We start from the raw sequence: 23,650 nt of genomic DNA on the forward strand, positions 1-23,650 counted from the left end.
TATCAGTTCCTTTTTTGGGGCTTCCATGATTGTGTTGTTATGATTGATTCCCCGGCCTCGGAGAAAAATGGGGTAAAGCAAGCGCCGGGACTTGAAAAAAGAAACCCCGAAAACCAAAAACAAACAGTCAACGATTTGGACAGGCGGGAGGGTATCGTAATCGTATCAGTTTTGGACGAAAGCCAATGTTTTTTCTCTTTTTTTCTTTTTTGTTGGGGAGACTAAAAGGGTCTTTTTACTCGAGAAAAGCCCCCACCTGGGTCTGCCTCTGCCTCTGGTTCTGTTTCTGTGTTTGATCACGTGGCTTCTTCCAGAGCCTCCCCTGTTCACCATTTAGCCGTTAATGTTGTGGGTTCTGATTTGTTTCTGTTTGTGAGGTAGCAGCTGGGCCAAACCCCCCCCCCCCCCCCCCACTATTTTATTACTTTTTTTCTTATTAATTGCACCTCGCAAAACCCCATTTTCTACTGTTCCTTTTTCCCCTTTCCTTCGCAATCCAATTGGATTCTCTGTTGGCTCTCTTTTTCCTGCTTAAATATGGAGTGGACTGCGCCTCAAAATGCTCTCCTCTCTCTTCTCCCCATAAAAAAGTTTCTTCTCCAACCCAAATCTTCTCTCTAACCAGACCCATTTTTGCAACCCCTTTTCAAAGTTTGTGTTTTCTTTTTTTTTTTGGTTGAGTACCGTTCCTTTTGGGTACAGCCTGTCTGAATCAAATCTGCAGTTTTCAGTAAAACGTCGTGCTGCTACTTGTACTGATACTGACCTCCATTTATTTTCTTATAGTTAATATATAGGCTTTTCTGACTTCCCTCCTTTTAAAATATTCATCTTGGATTTTATAATGTTATTTTTTTATTGTTTCAATAATTTTTTTGTCGAATAAGAGTGCACTAAAAGTTAAGAACATGAGTATAAAAACATCAAGTTGGATGTTGGTTTTGTTTTGAAAAATTTTGGACGTATGAGTCCAAGGGGGAGGCAGTGACCGTTATGTATTCCTCGTTGGAATATGGCATTTATTTTGGGGTTTAAGTTCTCGATAAATTTGTCTCAAAATAATACATTTTAAAAGAGAGAACTTTGTCGAAAATAATGCATGGTGCAATTATTTTGTTGGTAGTCGTTGTTGGTCTTCGCATGGAAGTAATTCAAATGTCATTTGATTCCACTGTGGTTGTGTCGTGTTTTTCGCTTTCAAGAATAGTCGTTTTCTTTACTTTTCCTGTTAAAAAAAACCAATATTTCTAAAAATTGAGACGGAAGGAATCAATATCATCAACTTTAAAATGCTTTAAACACCATCTTATTTCAATGTTGTATCGGAACTGTTTAGTAATAGACACTTTTTAAAATTTAAATTTTGAAACGTTTTAAATAGGATCTCATAATTTATTCTAAACCTATCACAACCTAGTCTTTTAAGTCTAATGATAATTTTGTATAATAATAGTAGCAAATTTCTAAAATGTCTTTTTTACCCTTAGATATTGAAAGTTGTTTTTTTTTTCTTTTCGAAGAAAATAACATATCAAATTTTGATAGTAATGTAACTCAAATGATGTACTTTTTTGTTACTATTCTCCATTTTAGTGTTGTCTTACATTTCTATGGTTGTGGTCTAGCAAGAAGCTTGACAATAATAGTCTTTAAAGATCCGTTGCGAAAATAAAAATTCTTCTCTCTCAACTTGACACAAAATCTTCGGTATTACTTAATGCACTAACACAATATTGGTGTGTAATTCGGATATTCATAATCAAGAACAACACCACGAGCCAAAATCCTACATCAATTAAAATGTTGGACTGTGTTAGTCAAATTAACATCAATGACCATGTGACAGGAGTATTAAAAATATATTGAAAAGACTAAAGAACCCTTCATTTATTGGATTGGCTGTCTAGTAACAACATACATTGCAAATTAGATTGTCAATTTTGGGGAGGTTGAGGTTGGACGTGCTGTCTACCGAATCAATCTACCAGCACAATCACTTCAAGATTTTGTGTACTTCCAATTCTAGGATTCCATATTCCATATTCATCTTTGGTAATATTTTTAAAAATAAAGATTATTTGCTTTTAGGTGGTTAGTCTAATAAAACCCTTTTCCTGTTAACAATTGAAAAAATAATGAATAAACAGTTTTTCAAAAGGTGCTTAAAAATTAAAAGCTGTTTAAAAATCAAAGCACTTTTAAATTATTGAGAGAGAACATTTCCAACTAAATAATAATTAAGAAACATTAGCCGAAGGATGGTGGGCAGGCTAGATGTCAGCAAACTCAAATCATATTTGGGCCTAGGCCCATGTTTAGATGAGACTTGGGCTTGGCCCATTAATCTTGAGATCTAGTCAATGGCGGTCCATATGCTCGCTGGGATAACTACTTAAGGCCTGGGCCCTTGTTTTGGATAAAGACTTGAGCCTCATTGTCAAATTCAACCATGGGCTAGAGTAATCATTAATTACATCTTATTATTATTTTTTTTAGTACATGGGTGGAGAATCCGTTGCAGATATATGTCAATTACCGTTGAGCTATGCTCAATTTAATATTAGTTATATCTTATTTAAATATAAAATATTTAAGATTCAACCGTTATTAAAGCATATTGTTTAGTTACAAATTTCCAAGCCGAAGAATCTTATTATAAGTGTCTAACAACAACCTTGATTTTAAAGTTAAAATATCTATCTCCAACCAAAAAGTTATGAATTTAAATCTCCGCTCCCACATATTTAACAAAATTTTTACCTGTTATACCATATTTTATTTTAGTACCAACGTAGGCATAGTTGAGCGGTAGTTAAAATTCCGGCAAATAAAGAAATAATCATTTTGACGATGAGATTCACATAAAATTCAAATTGGATTACCAGAGAAGGAAAGGCCGGCGGCGGCAACCACGAAAGTGGAGAATCCGGAAAATCAAGGGGCTTTTAAGTTAGAAACCGTAAGTCATCAACAATTTGAACATTTCAGAGTTTCATCAGCAGAGAATTCCTCCATGTGAGCAGGGTGAAAAAGCTTGGAACAATTAAAAATTGGGCCTCATCGTTCCGAAGCCCATAATTTGAGATTTTGGGCTTTCTGTTTGATGGCCCAATTAAGGTGGTAGAAAGTAAACTTTGGGCTTTTTGCCCTTTATTTGAGTGATTTGATTGCATGGGATTACATTTTATATAAATATATTTTTGACTAAACTTGAAAAATGGTTTCTAACCAGACACCCAAAAGACCCCCTCTTTTTCAGTTAAAGTTTTCTTTTCATTATCCATAAAAGACAAAGAAAGTACCATTAGCTTTTCCACTCTTGTAAGTGTCAGTATATATAAGAAGGAATTAAATTTTGGTAAAATATATAATATCCAATTATGAGGAGGTTGATGAGGTGTGTTGTGAAGGTGGGAAATATGCTTGCCTTCTAATTCATTTTGATTAACATTTTTAAAAAGTCCCTCGTCTCTAAATTTAAATATGTTTTTACTTTCATCATTCTATTTGTTAAATTCGATAATGCCATTCTTCCGATTGGACCAAAATGTGTTCTTTTGGATATATATTATTCAATTTATCATTTTTTTTTTAACTTGTTGGCTGTTCAACTGTCGTTGGTTCATCTCGTTTTGTTATCATAGACAGCAAAAACTTAAAGAGTAATCGTGAGAAAGGCTAGCAAATCTTGTTTAAGAAAAAAGAAAAATGGTGGGGTCGGTTTTTGTTAGTTGTGATTAAAGTTTTACATTGATTAAATGAGAAATCATGAATTTATGAATAGTTGGTGTAAGAGCGTAGCATTCAAATGTGCATCTAAACCTATAATATAGATAGTATTGAGATCAAAAGTCCAAAATCAAGTCCGTGACAAATAACTAAAATATGAATGAGATTTGGTTGAAGATATAGATATGTGGAAGTGTAATGTCAAATTTAAAATCTAAGCAGTGTGTTTGGTACGTTTTATACTGACATGAATTTAGTTCAACTAGTTAAGTCACCTATTCCCGTCTATAAAGACGTAAATTCGAATCCCCACTTCTACGTGTTGTTTGCGTTTTTCACTCTAATTTAAGATTTGTAACCATATAATTTTCTTATGACTAATAAATAATAGCGTTTATAGGGTTAATTAAGGAAACATAGAAGTTGATTAATTTGAACCAAACCAACAGTAATATTTTCTAGAGATAATTTTAGTCATGCATGCTGCTCAAAGTATAACGAACAATTATCTTCCAAAATACGACAATTGCTAATATGTGAGTGAAATGCTTCAACCACAAGATTAACGAACACTATAACCTATGAGCAATCGGAGAGAGAGAAGATAAGATAAATTTTAAAAAGAAGTTTTATTTATAAAAAACTGAACAAAAACTATATATTTATCATTTCAGAAAACATATCATTTCATATTTCATATAAGTGGGTGTACTTCAGAAAACAAATACATCATCTTTCCACAAAATATTGTGATTCTCAATTTTTTTATTTAAAGAAAATTTATTCATAAATTCTAACAAAGAGTCATACCTACTGTGTTTTAAAAGATTATAATTTGACCATATGATGTCTTTTACATAAGAGTTTAGAAATAAGTATAATTTAGTTTGAAAAATGAACAATAAAACCTAAAAGGAATGTCTGTGGTTGACAATTGACTGGTGGGGACAATTTGGTTAATTGGTCTATATCATATTATTTAAAGACTAGATGGAATAATCTTGATTATGAGTCAGATATAGTTATGATTAAATGCAATTAATTGAAGAAAGTGTGCTTTTTGAGAGTGCTGATGAGGTAAATTAATGTGATCTGAAAAAATACCAAATGACTTTATTAGTATTATTTTATTTATTTCAATTCATTTTTTATCGAAGTTATATAAGCTATATATATATATATATATATATATATATATATATATATTCAGGTCGACATGTCTTTCACTTTTTTTTTTTTTCCCTTTTTTGGTCCATAAGCTCCATTGACTTGACATATTACCGTGCTTTCTCAAATGTGTAGTAAAAGAAAAAAATAGATAGCTTTATAAAAAAAAAAAAAAAAAATCCCTGATTATTATTACAGATTTTGTAAAAAATATAATTAAAATGGAGTTTGGTTGTTATTAATTATTATTATTTTAAAATGATAATTTAATTCATATTAAGTTAAATTACAAAATTTGATAACTCCACTTTATACTTTTAAGTTCAATTATAAATTTGGAAAAAGTATCAATAAATTAAATTAGTTGAGTGGTAATTGAATGAATATTAAATTATATTATAAATTTGTTTCTTACCCAAACCTTTTAAAGAGGGTAAGTAATTGTTAGGTTAAAAACCATCCTATACATATGAGGGAAAAAAAAAACCAATTAAAAAAGTTAAATCTCAAACAGACTTTATCAAAATTTGGGATCTAGAACAAAAACTATCCCATTAAATCGTAGCATCAGCATATACATCACTCCAAACAAAATGTTAAATAAACAGAATCGAAACGAGAGACAGCTCAGGATCGTCCCCAAATATTAAATATTGAGGTAATTAACTAAAATAATCCCAATTCCTACTCTATATGAAAGGTTAAGAACAAGCTTACACCGTTTACCGTGTAAAAGGGTTGGAAGAAAGAAACAATACAACTAACAACACAACAAAACAATAGTGCAGCTGTCCCTCTACACAAAATCCAACAACCAATATGTAAAACAAAACCACTCACAATCACGAAATCTCCAACAATACAAGATCTTTGTCTTTTAATACACAAAATTATCTCTTTTTCTTTCCTCTTATGATCATCGAATCCATTTCCATTACAATTATTTGGCGTTTAAAGGACAAAAACATTATTGTTGTTTCATATAGAATAATCCTTAGAACACACGATCGAACAATGTCTGTGTGGAGGACAACCAAGAAAGAGGGTAATTTGATTTAACAAAGTCAATAGAAAACAACGCGGTTGTCATCAATTTGAATAGGACCCTCCACTTAAAAGAGGAAAAAAAACAAACCCTTTGCCAAAAAGACTTCAAGAAGATGAATTACCTGACAAGAATTGGAAGAAACAAATAAACAAAAATAATTAAAGAAGTCCTCACATTTAAATTTAAATTATACTAAAAAAATGTATGTAATATATGATCTGTGTGTGTGGTAGAAGCTTCTCTAGGACCCCTCACCTCACGTCCATCCATTATAATACCTCTCCTCCCTTTCCTTTCTCAATCACTGGGCCATCTTGCCCATTTCTTCTCCCACAACTATGACTTCCAAAAGAAAAGAAAAAAGAATTTTGTCTTCACCTAGGTAAGCCTTTGAGTTATGTGGTAATTTGATCAATATTAAGTTAAATTATAAGTTTGTTCCCTACTCGAATAGAGATTCGTACCTAAAATTTTTAAGGAGGTAAGTAATGTCTTGATCAGTGGAACTAAACTCATGTTACATGGTAGTGCATTATTAAGTCAATATATACGTAAAATCGTGGCTATTTCGTTTCTATACTCTAAAAAGCTTCTAATAAACTAAAAATTTCAATTTTTATGTCTAGTACGCTAATTAAGTGACTCTGTAAGTTTAATGATGTTTACGCCATTAAATGCTTGAATTTTCTTGAAATCGCGATCAGCCAACCATTTAATCGCTAGACTGAGTGAGCTAACAACGTGGACTTATAGGCTCAAAATGAAAGTCTTTAGGGATTTATTAAAATTCTTTGAGAGCAAAGAAACCAAATAAACATAATTTTTTTCCAAAGCGAGCATAGCTCAGTGATAATTGATATATATCTCCAACCAAGAAGTTGTTCGATCCTCTACCCCCACATATTGTAAAAAAAAAAAAAAACTTTCTTAAAAGTCTAGCATGCCATATATTAGAAACTTTTGAAAGTTTATTAGCTAAGTATGCACTCACAGTCAATGGTACTTGACATATATCTCCAATCAAGATCAGGTTGTAAGTTCGATATCTCCCCTCCTTATGTTGTACTAAAAAAAACTAAAGAAAATAAATTTGGATGTCCAAGACGAAGCTAAGGTCTTAGAATCTTCCCAAAGGTGAGCATATGATCCTAAAACATATCCAATACAATGTGGTTGTTGTTGCACTCCAGAACCAAACACTTCAAAGGACAAAACCCGTGGCATTGCTCCAAAGAATGCCACTTCTGCTTTTAGCAGGGAAGGGGCTAGAGAGCTTCCTTTATCATGAAATGGTATCTCTTTCAGAATAAAAAAAAGGTCGTACAAGAAGAGAATGTAGGTTTTAAATACAAGTTTTTAAATCGTGCCTAGTTAAAAGAAATAACACTTTGATATGTTTCTACAATTTTGTGGAGAGAAAAAATTGAACCCTCTTTCACATGGGGGTACTCTCTTTTATTTGGTGCTAAAAAATCCTATAAGCTAGGAGCCTACACTGTATCCAACTTAGGACATTGTAAGAATTATGTCTCCTTCATGCTTTCTACTGTTTCCCCATTTCATTTTCTTTCCCTTCGGTTGTCTTCCAAATTAAATGCTTCATTTTTTCTTCTTTGGTGGTCTACATCTCAAGGTAGCTGTATTCAAATTTTCCTCCAAAGAGAGAAATTATTAGACGCATAATTAAGAAATGTGTGTTTGTTTTCCCCTCTCACATGCGTCCAAATATTCGAATAATTTATGGTTTTGAGACACCCATCAATAACTATAATATCAAATTTTGTATGAAACACTATTGGTTTACATGATTTGGGATCCATCTATCACCGGTTTTGTCTACCCTTTGAAAATTGGTGAGATATATATATATATATATATATATATATTAGAGACGGCTAATAACATGATGATCAATCATCACCTCATAGAATGGAAATAAGAAAACTTAATGGTAAAAATTTAAAATTATTGAAAACAAAAACATGGGTGTTTTTCTTTGGTGGATGATGTGGCATTTTGTGAAATAAAAGAAATGATAGGGGCCTAAGAGGAAAAAGGGGGGGGAAAGAGTAGTAATGTTTTTTGGTGTTTGTTTTTAGATGGGAAAATAATGGTAAGAGATTTTAGTACACACACACCAACATGGAAGGCAATCATAGTTGATGTCTCTCCAAAGAGTCTTGCGTTTCACACCTCAATATAAAACAAAGTAGGAGTAGAGAGAGTGAAGTTGAAGGGTTGATTCAGAATATTGGGAAATTGATGGCATGGGGAGCCTTTTATTTTTTTAATTTTTAATTTTTTTTTGGGGTAGCATATGGTTTTGTAATTAAAATAATTTAAGGGGTTTTGGAGAGACAAGAAATTGAATAATCTTAAAGGGTAAAGTTTAATTCTTAGGGGTAGAGAAGTTTGGAGGGTTGTCCATTTCAAAAGGGCTGAGATCCTTCAATAGGGTCCCCCATGGATATGGATCTCTCCTTTTGCTCCTTACGCAAACTCTTTTTTTTTTTTTTTTTTTAAATTTTGTTTGTTTATTCTCTCTTTTTGTTCATAGGGCAGATTTTAGAGAAATTAGAATTCTAGAGAGAGAGATTTTGGTGGGAACCATTTGGGTGGGGTCTGTGGAGGAGGTTAAATGATGTGGTCCGCCGCATGATTGGATCCGCAGCCGACCACCACCGCCGTCCTATGTGGACAAGCCCCATCAACATCACCGCCACCACTCCTCCTCCGCCTTCGGTGGGTGGCGGTTCGACTAATTCCGGCCACCACCGCCAACTGAACCCAATATTGGTCGTTCTACTCTTCCACGCACCATGCAATAACTTTCCCCTCCCCTTTATCCCCTTAATTTAGGCTTCAAGTTTCTCCCTTTATTTCCGTATTGGGGGGTTGAATTTTGAAATGTTTACGGATCAAAACATATATTAACTGTTAAAGGATCCTACAACAAAAAATTTAATAGATTTAAACCATATTAATATTCACGGGTTTCATCTCAAAATTATTGGACAACGAGAGTGGTTCATGTTTATTATAAATATTTGTTTTTTGTAGTACAACATGTTGGGTTGGGAGACCCAACTCGCAACCTTTTGGTTTAAGATATTTGTCAATTACCGCTGAGATATGTTCCCCCTAAGATAAACATTTTTTAAGTCGTTATCTCTACTGAATCCTTAACACCGAGTGTTATAAGATATATAGGCTATTCATTGATAATTTGTTTTGAAATAGAATTCACAAATATTGATATCTCTGATTTTGATTTTGAGATGAAATCTCATGATTAAGGCTTTGTTTACCCTAACAACTAATTAAGATTTTATTTATTCTTTTTAAAGGTGGGAGGTTTAAATTTTTTAATTTGTCGCATTAATTGTAATAAAATATTGTGTGTGTAGGCGGAAGTTAATGTTCAAATATTATATAATTTTCCATATGTGATTGTAAATTCATTTTATTCAATAAACATATACACATTAATGAAGTAATTTCATAAAATTAAAACAAACCAATTGGTATAAAAGACTAATTAATATATATGAAAAAAGAAAATCTATCTTAAATTATCTTGAAATTGATTGGTAAGCCGGTTGTCAATCAAAAGAGCATAGTTGTTAAATTAACAAAAGTGATCAATAAAATGATGATTTTATGGTGGAGAGGAGTCGATTCTTTGGCGGAAAGGCATAGAGCTCTATTAGGAAAAACAATAAAAAAAGAAGTATAAAAGTTGCATTTCTTTATTAGATGTTATATATATTATATATATGTCATGGCCGTGCCGACCTTGATAAATCCTTGCCCTGATAGTTACTGATGTTGATAACTTAACATAATATATATTAATCAGATCATAAAACGACATGTCGTAGATTCCCCACTGCACTTCCTTTTTTACTCAACCCACCTATACTACATAAGGACCACTGCCCTTAACCCTATATATATTTAGGGCCAAATGGCTAAGAAAATCTCCCAAGAAAGCTTTCCAATTAATAGATGATTACGATTATGTACCATTCAAATTTGACTCCAATTAGTAGATGATTCCGATTATGTGCCATTCAAAATTAGTAGATGATTCTGATTATGTGTCATTCAAATTTGATGCACCAAAATCTAAATATATAGATGTTATTTGGGATAAATTAGAATCATCATTTTCCAAATTTTGGAAGATACCATCAATTCATTGAGTATGTGAGAAACATACATATAAAAGGAAAGCTAAAGGGAGACTTTCCAAACGGAGAAGGAACGCTAAAGGAAAATTTCTCAATTTAAAGATATATAGTAGGTACATTGTAATCACAAAAAAGCTTTGATTTATAAGACCAAGAAGATGCTACAATATTAATATCCTCCCAAAGATGGATAATCCACTTTTCATTGTTGTTAAAAATTTGATTACTGTGTTCCAACCAAAGGTGCCAGAGGGAGCCTACCACACTGCTCGAAAGGATTAAGTGCCTAGATTTGGGACAATTAGAAGGCATTTCTTGCCATGAAGTCCACAACATTACAAGGGGGAGATAGGGAAAGTCTGAAGGTTTGAAAGAGGAAATTCTATAAATTTTTTTAGAATTCCCAATGTATATCTAAAGTTTGTTGCTCCTTCCACATAGGACAAATAGGGGACACCGATTGGGTTGAGGTAGAGGGATTTCATGTGTGATTGAATCTGATCGGCTATAGTGATACTTCCATGAGTAACACACCAGATGAAGTGGAGTAACTTAGAGTCATTTGGTAACATTCTAATTTCTAAATTTATTAAGAAACTTAAGCATTTGACAACAATTTATCATTATTTACTCTGTCTGAGACATGAAAATGTATAGGATAATTATTTCTTAATTTTTTTTATAAAATGGAACTTCCATTTAACCTTTTTTTTTTAAATAGAGTGCTCCCAATACTATGTCACTTTTACTTTTAGTTTGGAATTTTATATACAATTTATGAACCGAAAATTGTAAAATTAGATATTTTATTTTCAATTTTTTTATTTCTAAAATTTATTAAAATATCTGTAAATAAGTTAAAAAAAATTTATAAGATGAATATCTTTCTTAATGAATGGAAAGGAGAAATTCCAAAATAGTTTATTAAAGGAATTTTTGAATAATTTTTTTAATTCGACCAGATGAGAATTTAAACCACATTTTGTGTTGGTTCATCTCCCCTCTGTGGTTTTCCACCCAAATTTGTGTGATGGTAGCGAAGAAACTCTAAACCATGTGTTCTTGCAAATTCTCTATGGTCGCTTCTTTTTCGCACATTCTAACTTTCAAATATTCTCCCATATATTGATAATTTTATTCTAGAGAGCCTCTCCAAGCCTCTCAATTTCAAAAGTGATATTATGTGGAACAATGCTATTAACTCAGTCTTGTGGAAAGTTTGGCTAGAAAGAAACAATCGCATTTTCTCGAAGGTTTCTAGATCTCGTGCTTGGTCCTCTAAATCCAATCTCTTTTTTAATTACGATATAGTTATCATTTCTCTCAATTTAAATGTTTCACTTAGACACCTTCTTTTTTGTATGCATGTTTCTCATATACTTTTTAATGAAATGGTGCATTTTCTTCCAAAAAAAAAATGAATTCAAACCTCTAATGTTTTAATCGATGATCTATTATACTCGTATATTCGTAATCTTGGAAATATAAATGAATACAAATATTTACCTACATGAAAATGGGAGAGAAAAAAATCGAGAGGACTCATCTCCGATCGTGGGTTTCTGATAGGCCGAACTCCAAAGGATATAAATATATATTTATTTTCAAAAATATTTTTCTTTCTTTCTTTTGTTTGCTTTGTTTATGTGCCACGTAAAGTAAAAACACGCACCACCAACTACCGACTGACACGTTGCTCTCCCTACACTCCTCAACGTACTCGTTTTAACTTTTCTTTTTTATTTTTCTCCTTTGAACAACTGTTTCTTTCTTCCCCAAAATACTTGTCGAGAAATCATTCGCTGGCCGGAATTCAACCTCCCAGCCCAATTACCAAAACGCCCACAACGCGCCATGTCAGCCAGTACTGGCCACGAGTCAGCGCCCAGCGTTGAAGGTCGGCTTCTGGCGGCGATACGTGGCATCCTCTCTACTCAGTACTGTGCCAGCGTGTCAGATTTGTGTGTTAAGAGAAGCTACAGTATTTGAGTTTATGTTGGTTATTTTAGGTTTTAACCTATTTTTGTCTCAGAACTTAATATCTATAATTATATTTATTTAACATTTTAGACCATTTATTTTTAAATGAGATATTGGACTCTAAATATGTGATATTCACGATAGGTTTTCATGTACACTTATAGAAAAAGAAAAAAAAAAGGTATATCACTAAAGTGATGTATATTATTTATATATAGGGTTGTTGGTTCACGTGTTTCTGAAATTTATTTTCACTTTTAAAAAAAAAATCTTGTTTCTTTGTTTGAAAGGTTGTTTTGGAAAGATATTTTATTTTATATTTTCATTTATTTTATGTTAATTTAAAATACAATTTATGTAGAAAAGTTTATACTTGAAATTAAAAGTGAATGGATTGTTAAAAGAAAAAAAAAAAGTGAATGGTTGTGTGTAAAACCACAAAATAATGTTTTTATTTATTGATTGTCTGTAAAACCACAGAATAATATTTTTATTTAAAGGTTGATCAATAAAATATAAATAAAATAAAGTAAAATACTATATTTAATTTAATACTATTTTTAGTATTTTGTTTCTCGTTCTTGTCTAAGGATTACAAACTATTAATTAAAATGATGATTTTTTATGTGAACAAAAGAATATAATCAAATTAATAATGGTGTACTAGAAACCTCATATACTAATCGTTTGACATATATACTTTGAAATAATTATTAAAATATAATCAATAAACATTTGAAACATGATATTAAATATAATTCAATAAAGTTGTTCTTTTTTCTTATTTTAAAACTATAAAGGATCACAATAATTGGTATAGGTAAAAAGAAAACTTGAAGAAGTAAATTATCTCCTTTTTTTTAAGGTGATCCCAAACTACCCAAACTATCCCTTGGTTTTAAGAAAGTGATTTTTTCATATATTTCACATATGTTAAATAAATTTCATTTCAATTCCATTCTTACACCTTTATTCCAAGTTTCAAACACATTAAACAATTTATTAATGTTACAATATTTAATTTATTTTCTGGATAAATAGAATTAGAGACAAGAAAATTTATGTGGTGCCAGAAATCGATAAGTGGAAAAGTGCTTGCCGATGCAAAGAAAAAGTGTTATGTTTTTGGCGAAATATTGAAAAAGTAAAAATCTCACATTACAATAGAGTTGAATTAAAAAAAGAAAAAAAAAACAGTAGAGTAATAATGTGCTCAAAATACTGTAAAGGAGCTCACAGTTTTGGTTTTTTACTTTAATTAGAAACATTTTAAAGAGTAGATTTCAGTTTGATTATAAATTTTTTCCCACAGTGGATTTTCTTTTCTTTATGAGAAAATTATTATGAGTAGTCGATTTTCTTTAGGATGAGTAATTGTTAGTCTCCAATTTGGAGTCTTTCAGGTAAATTTTTTTGGTTTTTTTATTGTTTGTTATTTTCTTTGTTTACTTGCTATTTTGTTCCTTGTATTTTTTATTTTGTTTATTGTAGTCCTTGAATTCTAAAGGTATATTTTTGTTCTCGTACTTTCAAGTTTTGTTCAATTTAGTAGTTGATGTACTTTCAAAATATTTATTTTTCTACTTTTATTGAGCAACTATATTTTGGTCTTTTCATTTTCACTTTTTATTTCGTTTTTTTCAATCTAATTTTAGTATGACACTCAACATTATCTAAATTTCTTGAAATGCACCCATAAATTTATATTAAAAAGTTTCTATTGTGTATAAAATTTATGTTAAAATTTTGTAAATACGGGTAAAATTGGTCACTTTTAAAAAATACAAAAACAAACATTTTGAAAGTATATTGGCTAAAATAAACAAAATAAATACACAAAAACACATAGATCAAAATGAACCAAAGTCAAAAGTATATAAATCAAAATAGTATTTAAACCGAGAAAACAAAGAAGTGATTTTAGGCTAAGGAAAAATATGATAACCAAGATCAATCAGCTACATTTAAAATGAGAAAATTTATAACATCATATGCAAAGAAATTTAAGAGTAGTTAAAGCTAGACTTACTTTAGAGCAATACTAAAACATTTTAACGATAATGATACGAAGGTGAGAATCAATAGATATAATTGTAATTATAATAAAAGTAATATGATGTAAAAAAAAAAAAGAATGAAACCCAAAGTAATGTCGTAAACGACAAATAGTAATAATAATAAAAAATAAATAAACGTACTTAAACAAACGAGTTTAACGGTTGGCTTCCTTCACATTTTACCACCAAAAATGAAAAAATAAAATAAAAAAAATAAAACGCGAGGCAGAGAGAGAGAGAGAGACGTCATCTACTGGGGACAGCCATCAAGCCATGCGCAAGACACCGGGCCCACCGCGCCCTCCTTTTATATTCTTTCCATTTCCCTCACTCCTAAATAATCTCACACTCCTCTCTCTCTCTCTCTCTCTAACTTCTCTCCTCCTCCCAAATCCCTCCACCGCCGCTGCCGCCGGTGTCTCCTCCGCCTGCATTACAGATTTTCCCTCCCAGTCCCAGTCACAGGTATATTATATTATATCACAAAATTTTCTGTCTTAATGTAATGATAGAGATTGGCAAAAACGAAGCGATGGAGAATAGTTTCAGAGGATGTGGCGTTTGCCTTCAAAATTCTCGACAACTTAGTCAGATCAGACCACACAACCCCGTTTCGTTTCTGCTTTTTGTTATCATCTTTTTTTTTTTTAATTTAATTTAATTTTTACTTCGATCCAATGGAAGTACTGTCCGCTTTTGCCCTTTTACCTTTCGAGAACCGCGTGCTAATTTTGTGATAACGTCATCCTTACACCCCCTCTTAATTTCTAAATACACCGCCTTTTATTATTAATTATTTATTTCCACACTCCGATGACTGAGCCGACCCAGACTCTACTTTTCATGGAAAACAAAAAACAAAAATTGTTTTTCTATTTTTTTTTTCTTTTTGGGTTATTTATTTATTTTGGTGTATGGATGAGACCCCGTTCCTTAGGCATCATTCCTACCATTCTCCAACACAAGACAGCATCATTAGCGCCCACACCAAAACCCTTTTCAGTTCTCCGTTTTAATTTCTTCCCATTTCACAAACTCCCTCAAAAAAAAAAAGAAATTTTTATCCCCATCTCTCTCATCATTCCTTCATCCACTTTTTTCCCCTCCACAGTTTTATTTTTTTCCCCCAAGGAAAAAAAAAAGGATGAATGATTGTCTCTGGTATAATGGGTTTTGTTTATAACACACGCGGTTTATTTTTCCTCTCAGAGATGGAAAATAAAATGGTGGGGTGTCTCTATACCTCGCTGCTCACCACCACCAAATGAGCTGATCATTATCCTCCCCACTACACTTGGCACCATTTCATTCGTCCAGTTCATCATCTCTCTCTCTCTATATATATATAAGCCGTTGGATCCTTTCTCTCTACTTGTTCTTCCTCTAATATCCATAACAATCATAAGGATAAAATGAATTTGATGCAGAAGAAGCCATAGATAAAATGATGGAGTCGTCGTGTGTTCCACCGGGGTTTCGGTTTCATCCGACCGACGAGGAGCTCGTCGGTTACTATCTCCGGAAGAAGGTAGCTTCCCAAAAGATTGATCTTGATGTCATCAAAGATATAGATCTCTACAGGATCGAGCCATGGGATCTTCAAGGTAATAAATAAAAATTAAATTAAAACTTAAAGCTCAATTCTTTTTATACTAGGGTTTGTCTGTCGTTAAAAGTTTATAATATAAGTGTCGGCTCGTCTCGTCTCATTGTCAAGTGGTTTTGAGATGAAATCCATGAATATTCATATCTCTTTCTTAATTATGTGAGTAGAGAAATGTTGGATCGGTTACGAGGAGCAAAACGAGTGGTACTTCTTTAGCCATAAGGACAAGAAATACCCGACCGGGACAAGGACGAATAGGGCAACGTTGGCCGGGTTCTGGAAGGCGACAGGAAGAGACAAAGCGGTTTATGACAAGAATAAGCTCATTGGAATGAGAAAAACACTCGTGTTCTACCGTGGGCGAGCCCCTAATGGCCAAAAAACTGATTGGATCATGCATGAGTACAGATTAGAATCCGATGAGAATGGCCCTCCTCAGGCAAGTTTCATCTTTCTACTAATTACATTTTACTATAATTTTCTTTTTCAATAATGAGATATAATATTATTCACAATAGTGAAAAAAGAAAGTTGTGTTTCTTCATCAATATTCTTCAATCATGCATGCTAAGTGTAGACTTCTTAAAAGAGTGATTCCCTCTCTCTCTTTTTTTCTTTTTGTAATATGTGTAATTTTGAGTAGTAAAAGAAATTATCTTTTTGCACATCATTTAACTTTATACAGACAATATGATCAATATATGTCAATTTAATCTCATGAGTTGATGATCTTCGTGAACATGAAGAACTTATGACTTTTACTGCTCAAAAATGAATAGAAAAAATGACGAAAAACAAAAAAGATGAAATGGGACAACTTTTGCTTTTCCATAATTAGTCCACTAAATGTACAGTTTTAAGAGGAGACTGTTTCCAATGAAGATGACCCCCACCAAAACTATAAGTCAAAAGCTAATACTTACAAATACTTTTTTTTTTTTTGAGTTGAATTAATTTATATGGTTTCAATATCCTCATTAATCACTCCTGTTTGTCTCAATTAAAAGAAAAAAATGACAATTTCTCCTTCATTCCCTTTTCCCCCTGTTTATGATAATCTTTGACTTTTTCCTTCTTTCATCACTTTACCAGACACCCAAAAAGAGAGCCTCACCAAAAGTTCATATCACAAAGTCTAAACCCTATCACTTTTACTTTACCCTTCCAATCTTTCTTCTAATGAGGGTTTTTTAGCATATTTTAATTTGTTGATAGTTTCTACAGGAGGAAGGATGGGTGGTGTGTAGGGCATTCAAGAAGCGAACCACCACCGGGCAGTCGAAGACTGCAGTTGAACGGTGGGATTCGAGCTATTTCTACGACGAACCGAGCGGAGTCTGCTCAACCGCGATCGATCCGCTAGAGTTCATCACAAGGCAGCCACCGCCGCTGCAGCCGCAGGGGTTGTTAGAGCATAACAATATCATGTGTAAGCAAGAGATGGAAGCTGAGAATGTGAAGTTTATGCAGTTATACAATTCTGATCCATTTGTACAGCTTCCACAGCTTGAGAGCCCCACTCTTCCATTGGTGAAGAGATCGAGTTCCATATCCTTGCTTTCAGAAAGCAATGAAGAAGACGATCAGCCAACCAAAATTAGGGTAAATAATAACAATAGAAACCCTAAGGTGACAGATTGGAGGGCTTTGGACAAGTTTGTGGCTTCTCAATTGAGTCAAGAAGATGCATTTGAAGGAGAAGGAGATTCAAGCTTTGGAGCACAAAACAATAATAGTAATAGTATTATTATTAATAACAATCATAATTCAGAAGATATGGCCATACTGTTGATGCAGAATAATAGAGGGGATGATGAAGAGAGCGGTGGTCTCTATAAAGGGTTTTTAAGTTCAAACTCGGAGTCTGATTTTGGAATTTGCATATTTGAGAAATGAAGAGAGATGGAGATCATATCAGTGATTATTTGTTTGGGAGAGGTCTTATTGGGATAATATTTTAATATATGTGTTATTATGAGGGTTATTATGGATCTTGGGATCATATCTCTATAATGTATTCTTGTAAGATATGGTTGTGAAATGAGTGAAAAAGAAAAACTCTCTTTTCTAGCTATTTCTACTCAGAAAATAAGCAAATAATTAATAGTTTTTTCTTATATCCATGAGTTTCGAAATTAATTCTTAAGTGAGTGGTCATCGTAAAATTTGAACTCATTTCCTCTAAATTCTATTTTAATTTACTTTAACTTTTTTGGATCAATGAGTTTATAATAGTTATTGACATATTTCTTAAAAATGGGTCATTTTTCCATTAAGTTTTAAGTCTGGTACCAAGGAAATATAAAAGGCATGTTATCTCCCGTACAATCATAGAAGATGAAAATAGTAACTATGCACTAAAAACTTAAAAGTAGAGTGAATTTTATTCATGTTTTGGGTTGGTGCATTTTTATTGGACTATTAAAATTTTAAAAACCCCGTAGAATATAACATAAGCTAATACTTAACAGCATAATTTTATTTAAATTATTATTTAAGACCAATAAACACTACAATAACCTATTATTTCAGTGCCAATTCGAACCTGACTAAATAAACTATTACCTTACCTAGAGAATCATTCTACATCTGCAATGGCATTAAACTAAAAAAATTTCCGTTAACTAATTCAAAGGGTAAAACACATCTAATAATTAAGGTTATTTCATTTTTCTTTTATACTAAAGTATGTCTACTAACTTTTTGAGAATCGGCTGACCTTGCTAAATAAATAGAAGATCACAGATATATATATCCATTAGTATAAGATACAATCTTTTGGATAAACCAAATGTAAAGTCATGAGGTTTTAGTCCAAAACATGGTTCTCAACATCAAAGTTAAGGAGCTACACGCGAAAACCTTTATTTTCATTCTCCATCTTTCCTTCATAGTTAAAAACACATGTGAATGAATGATGATCATTAGCAAGCTGGTAGCCCATTCTGATCTCTGTCTGCAAACTAACTAAACTTTTTCATTGGACTTCTCATACCATTCTCTCTCTCTCTCTCTCTCTCGGAAAAGGCCATGCATTTTTCTGTTGGAAGGAGGCAAAAGGCTATAACTTTAAAGGGTGAATGGCGTAGATGATTGAAATGGATCGACCTTAATCAACATCTCTCCTCTCGGCGGTGTGTGTTTTGGTGGGCCAATTGGTTGTCTAGCGTGCTCTTTGCCTTATACAACCGTATCCCTTTCAAAACCATGCCTCCCTCCCCTTTTTCTCTCTTCTCTTTTTCCCTTCACCCAACTTTTGATTTACATTTTACACCTCAATTCCCCAACCCCAATTCAAACCCATTACCCAATTCCCTTCCAATATAACTTTCATTTCATTCAGTCGAAATTTCCAAAATTTGATGTCATATAATGGCATGTTAGAGATAGATAGAGAGTTGTTGCAGGGTGTGCATGGTTGTGTGTCTGAAAAAGAAACAGAAAACAGAAAAACAAAGACAACTTTTATTGTTACGATCGAGAAGTTAGCTTTCAGGGCTGCAGTTTGTGTCGGAGGGCGGTTTGTGAATGGACAAAAACGCATGTCTTACGTTGTCTTTTTTCCCCAATATTTATTATTATTATTATTCTCTAGTGGGCTGAATGGTCCCCTAATTGCCTAATTTCTCTCTTACCTTCTTCCCCTCTCCTTTTTCGATCACATCTACAAAAGGACAAACAATGTCTCTGCCCCTCTTTTAGCTTTTTCTTTCAAACATTCTTTTTCTTTTCTTTGCTCTTCCAATTTTTGCTCCTTTTTTTGGTCAACACACATAAAACATTCTCTCCTAATTCACATCAAATATCGTCGAATTTTATGCATGTCTTTTCCTACCTTTAAACTTTCTTCTTTAAAGATGAGAAGGGTCCAGTTACACCAAATTAAACTTGGTTAATTTAAGAAGGCTAGATATACTAAATTATCTCTGATTCCCAATTTTATTATTTCATTTTTAGATTCTCAATTTTACTATTAATGTAACGTTGGAACGTCCAGTTAAAATATATATATATGTTTGAAATTTGTTAACAAAAATTTAGATGTATCATTAAATTATTGTTTTATTAACATATTTGGACAAGTAGGCATGTCACCAGGAAGAAATGAATTTTGTTGATCCACGTTCAAATTTTGTTGATTGGTAAGTTGGATTTTATGTGTCAATGAGTAGCATTCAAGTGACATATCTAAGTGCACAAGTATATTATTAAATAAAATAATAATTCAGTAATCCACCAACTTCTCGTTAAATGTTAACATTTTTTTACAAAATTTTTTAATGCTGTGACTATATTATATATATCTTTTACCATTCAAAACTAGAAGAAAAGTACATATGTGAAGATAGAAAAATTCGAAGTTAGAATATGAAACGCGTATATGTATCGTTTGATCAAACAGAGAACAATGAGTGCACGTTAACCAAAAAAAGAACGCTCTACATTGTGCAACAATTGTATTAGGTCTTGGTTTAGGTCCTATGTATAATAGCTTTCAGTACATTCTTGGGGTTAGGAGAGAGATGATTGTGAAAGGGCAAACAAAAAGAATGGTCTCTCGTAGAAAGTTGGTGAGCTCTGTATATGTATATGAAACAGGTGGAGTTGGGGGAGTGACTGAAAATTAAAAGTGGAAGAGAAACAAGAAAACAGAAAGAAGAAAAGAAGCAATGAGTGTAAAAGTTGACAAAAACGAGAGCTTTAGGACTTAGGAGTGTGTGCTTGGAGGACAATGATAATTCCTTGGTGGCACGCAGCCACTTCCTCTTTAACTTGTAACCTTTTCAATTTTCATGCAACGAATTGGTTGAAGCCTTCTCCTTTCTTATTACTACATCAAAAATATTTCAAACATTTTTCTTTCTTTTTCTTCTTTTTTTTTTTGTTGGAAGATACCCACCCGTCATTGAGAAGTATGCGAGAATCATACAAAAGAGAAACCATACGAAAGCTTCCCGTTAAAAGAAAATGTGGGTACATTGTATTTAAAAAAAATATTTGATTTGAAAGATAAAACGAAGCTGCAACTTTGATATCCTCCGACCAATATTATTCTCAAAAGTATATATATTGCTCTCCCCCGCTTCACGTAATAAATACACTTAATTACAAAATAAATTACACAACCAAGCAAAAGTTTCTATATGACCATGAATAGCGGAGCAAAGATGGAAGGAGAGGGCAATTGTCTCCTCTCTTTAATTTGTCATATTTTGCATAAAGTTAATTAGCACGCAAAATTTTGCTCCAGATTACATACATTTTGCCAAAACGAGCATAGCTCAACGGTAATTGACATATATTATTAAAAAATAAAATACTCTTTATTCCCAGTTTTCATTATAAAGTACTGAAATGAAAATAAATATATTAAATATGAAGTGTTAAAAATCCAACGTTCAAAAATAAAAAGCCTGAGCTACTTCTTTATTTGGTTAAATTTTATTTATATAGTTGGTTTCAGTTTTGTTCCTCTGACTATGTTTTTAAACTGTTTTTAAAAAGTTTAAGATAAAATTGAAACTTAAAACTTTAAAATTAAAATTGATGAACCTATCTTATTTACTTAAAATTGTTGGTTGAGGTAAATAGAATTATAACAAATCTTGGCTAGCTTCGTAACTATATATTTTTTAATCTATTTATTTATATTACATTTGATAAATTTGTAGATTCCATATACAAATATATTTGAAGGAATAAAATGGAGAAAAAAAATGTTCCGAAGGAATTAATTAGAGAATATATGCTCCCTTGACCTACCTAAAATGTGTTAATGGGTTGGGTTCATCTACAATTTAGACTATACTAAAATTTAAATTTTTAATTTGTAAATTGATTTAATTAAGATTTATTTAAACCCAAATCCAACCCGAACTATTGGATTGGTTTGAGTCATTTATCTCCTAAAATTGTATAAATATGGAAACTAGTAGTTCAATAATATATTTTTATTTATGAAAAAACAATACTATAATTATATTTATAATGTACTTTTATAAAGGTGATTAAAACTTTTGAATTAAAAATAGAGCTTGTCTATTAGAAAAGGTTAAATTTTCCCAAATTTGTCTAGAATTACAAGGGGATGTTTTTTTAAAAAAAAATTATAAAGAAAATAGATTAGTACATAAACACTATGTTTGAGAGAAAAAAATCAAACATAAAATCCTTATTAAATGGGCCAACTAATTTTGAGGCCCAATAAGATTGCCGTCATCCAATCCAAATAAGAGTGGACCGGCCTTCACTACAAATTGTACAACAATCCTCTCCTCGACATTAAGCTATTTATAATGCCAATTACCCATTAAAACCCTATTAAAACTAATGGGAAAAAAGAACTATTTCTTTATTTTTTTTCCCTTTATTATTCTTTTACAATAAATAATTATTTCTTCAACTGGGACACCTAAATAATAGGGGTGTAACAGACCGAATCGAACCGAAAAAGCGACCCGAATCGAAAATTTTCAATTCAGTTCGTTCGGATTTTATTTAACCTAAAAAATTAAGTGTGTCTCACTACCTCTTGATCAATTCCTCACCCTCAACCCCCCTAAGGCTGTAACCCACCCCCTTCTCTCTCTGTGAAAACTGAAAAGTGTGACGGCAACCATTCCCACTCTATAAGGAGAATAATGTTTCAATCACTTAACCCTACATTTAAAATTAGGGGAGGAGCAATCAAAAAAGTACCTGAACTTACCATAAATCAAACAAGTTTAATGCGTTATTTAGAATGAGGCAAATAAACAAAATTCTAAAACTAGTTCTACGAACCTTTTGATCAAGGTTTTTTAATTGATTCTTTTTCCTATTGGTTGGTATTGCTAAGATTATTGTTAAAAAACTTAATTGTTATTTTTAATTAAATTTTATTTATACTTTAAGGTTTACATAAGATTATTGCTAAATTGTGTTTAATTAGACATGTATCTAACGAATTAATAAATTAAATAATAAAGTTTACTTAAAAGTATAGGGATAAGGCATTATAATCTCGACCAAAAAATTCGAGAATCGAATTCTCACCATACATATTGTTCAACTAAATAAACTGGTTAATAAAATATTTAAATTACATTGACTCACCTTAAAAGTATTACTATAATGCCAAAGTGAGTTAATGAGCATATACCTCCAACCAAAAGATTGTAAGTTCGAATTCTCTCCTCAACATGTTGTACTTAGAAAATAAACAAATAAAAATATTACTATAATATTATGACAATTAAGAAAGCTAGTTAGTCAATCTAAACATAGCTTCTGGTTGAGGCATATACTTCTAACCAACTTGACAACAAAAAAAAACAAATCAAGAAATTAATGACAACAAAAAAAAACAAATCAAGAAATTAATGAAGTAAATTCAATTCATAATTACTTACTAACATCATAATTTTGTAATCTATTTTTAAGAATATATTAGAAATCGAAAAATTCAATAAATAAATTTATAAAAATATATTTTTCGAAATCATATACCGGTTGCAAACGGGTCTTATATTTTCTCATTAGAAAAAGCCTTTAAGAAATTTGCCTAATTTTTATTTTTGAAAACAAAATCATAGAAATTTTAGGGTACCAAATGAATTTTTTTATTATCATTAGCCAAATTGGCTTTGTAACTGAGCTCATAGTAAGTTGTTTTAATACTAATGCAGTATCTCTTTTTCTCGAGAAGAAGAGGGGGAAAAAACTATTTTTAAAGATTTATTAGAATTTGGAAATAAATTTTTGAGTTAAACTTAACACCGTCATGTTTGAATTTTTATTTATAAATCATGACCAAAAAATTATTCTATTCTTTTATAAATCGAGTATAAAGAAAATCACAAATGAGAGAATAAAATGAACGAACGAGGCG

General features: G+C 31.7%; 1 protein-coding gene across 3 annotated transcripts; it reads left to right on the forward strand.

Annotated features, from left to right (window-relative positions):
• The first annotated feature begins 14,500 nt into the window (after positions 1-14,500).
• LOC111005392 (NAC domain-containing protein 37) lies at positions 14,501-17,897 on the forward strand. 3 transcript variants are annotated; one of them, XM_088126511.1, is made up of 4 exons: positions 14,501-14,639; positions 15,602-15,778; positions 15,948-16,219; positions 17,005-17,897. In XM_088126511.1, the coding sequence occupies exons 2-4, from the start codon at positions 15,619-15,621 to the stop codon at positions 17,674-17,676; spliced, it is 1,104 nt and encodes a 367-aa protein (XP_087982637.1). In that variant the 5' UTR covers positions 14,501-14,639; positions 15,602-15,618; the 3' UTR covers positions 17,677-17,897. The 3 variants fall into 3 exon arrangements, with proteins under 3 accessions (XP_087982637.1, XP_087982648.1, XP_087982644.1); XM_088126522.1 differs by having other exon boundaries at positions 14,511-14,639; positions 15,605-15,778; XM_088126518.1 differs by having other exon boundaries at positions 14,513-14,639; positions 15,384-15,778.
• Positions 17,898-23,650: the final 5,753 nt, after the last annotated feature.

This window comes from Momordica charantia (genome assembly GCF_013281855.1).
Source record: "Momordica charantia cultivar OHB3-1 chromosome 1 unlocalized genomic scaffold, Mcharantia_2.0 BLBB01000001.1, whole genome shotgun sequence".
Taxonomy (NCBI): Eukaryota; Viridiplantae; Streptophyta; class Magnoliopsida; order Cucurbitales; family Cucurbitaceae; genus Momordica; species Momordica charantia.

Bases quoted from the DNA above. Each gene is read 5' to 3' on its own strand.
- LOC111005392 (XM_088126511.1), top strand. From the start codon at position 15,619: ATGATGGAGTCGTCGTGTGTTCCACCGGGGTTTCGGTTTCATCCGACC. The intron at 15,779-15,947 runs GTAATAAATAAA...TTATGTGAGTAG, and splicing joins CGAGCCATGGGATCTTCAAG to AGAAATGTTGGATCGGTTAC. The intron at 16,220-17,004 runs GCAAGTTTCATC...TAGTTTCTACAG, and splicing joins ATGAGAATGGCCCTCCTCAG to GAGGAAGGATGGGTGGTGTG.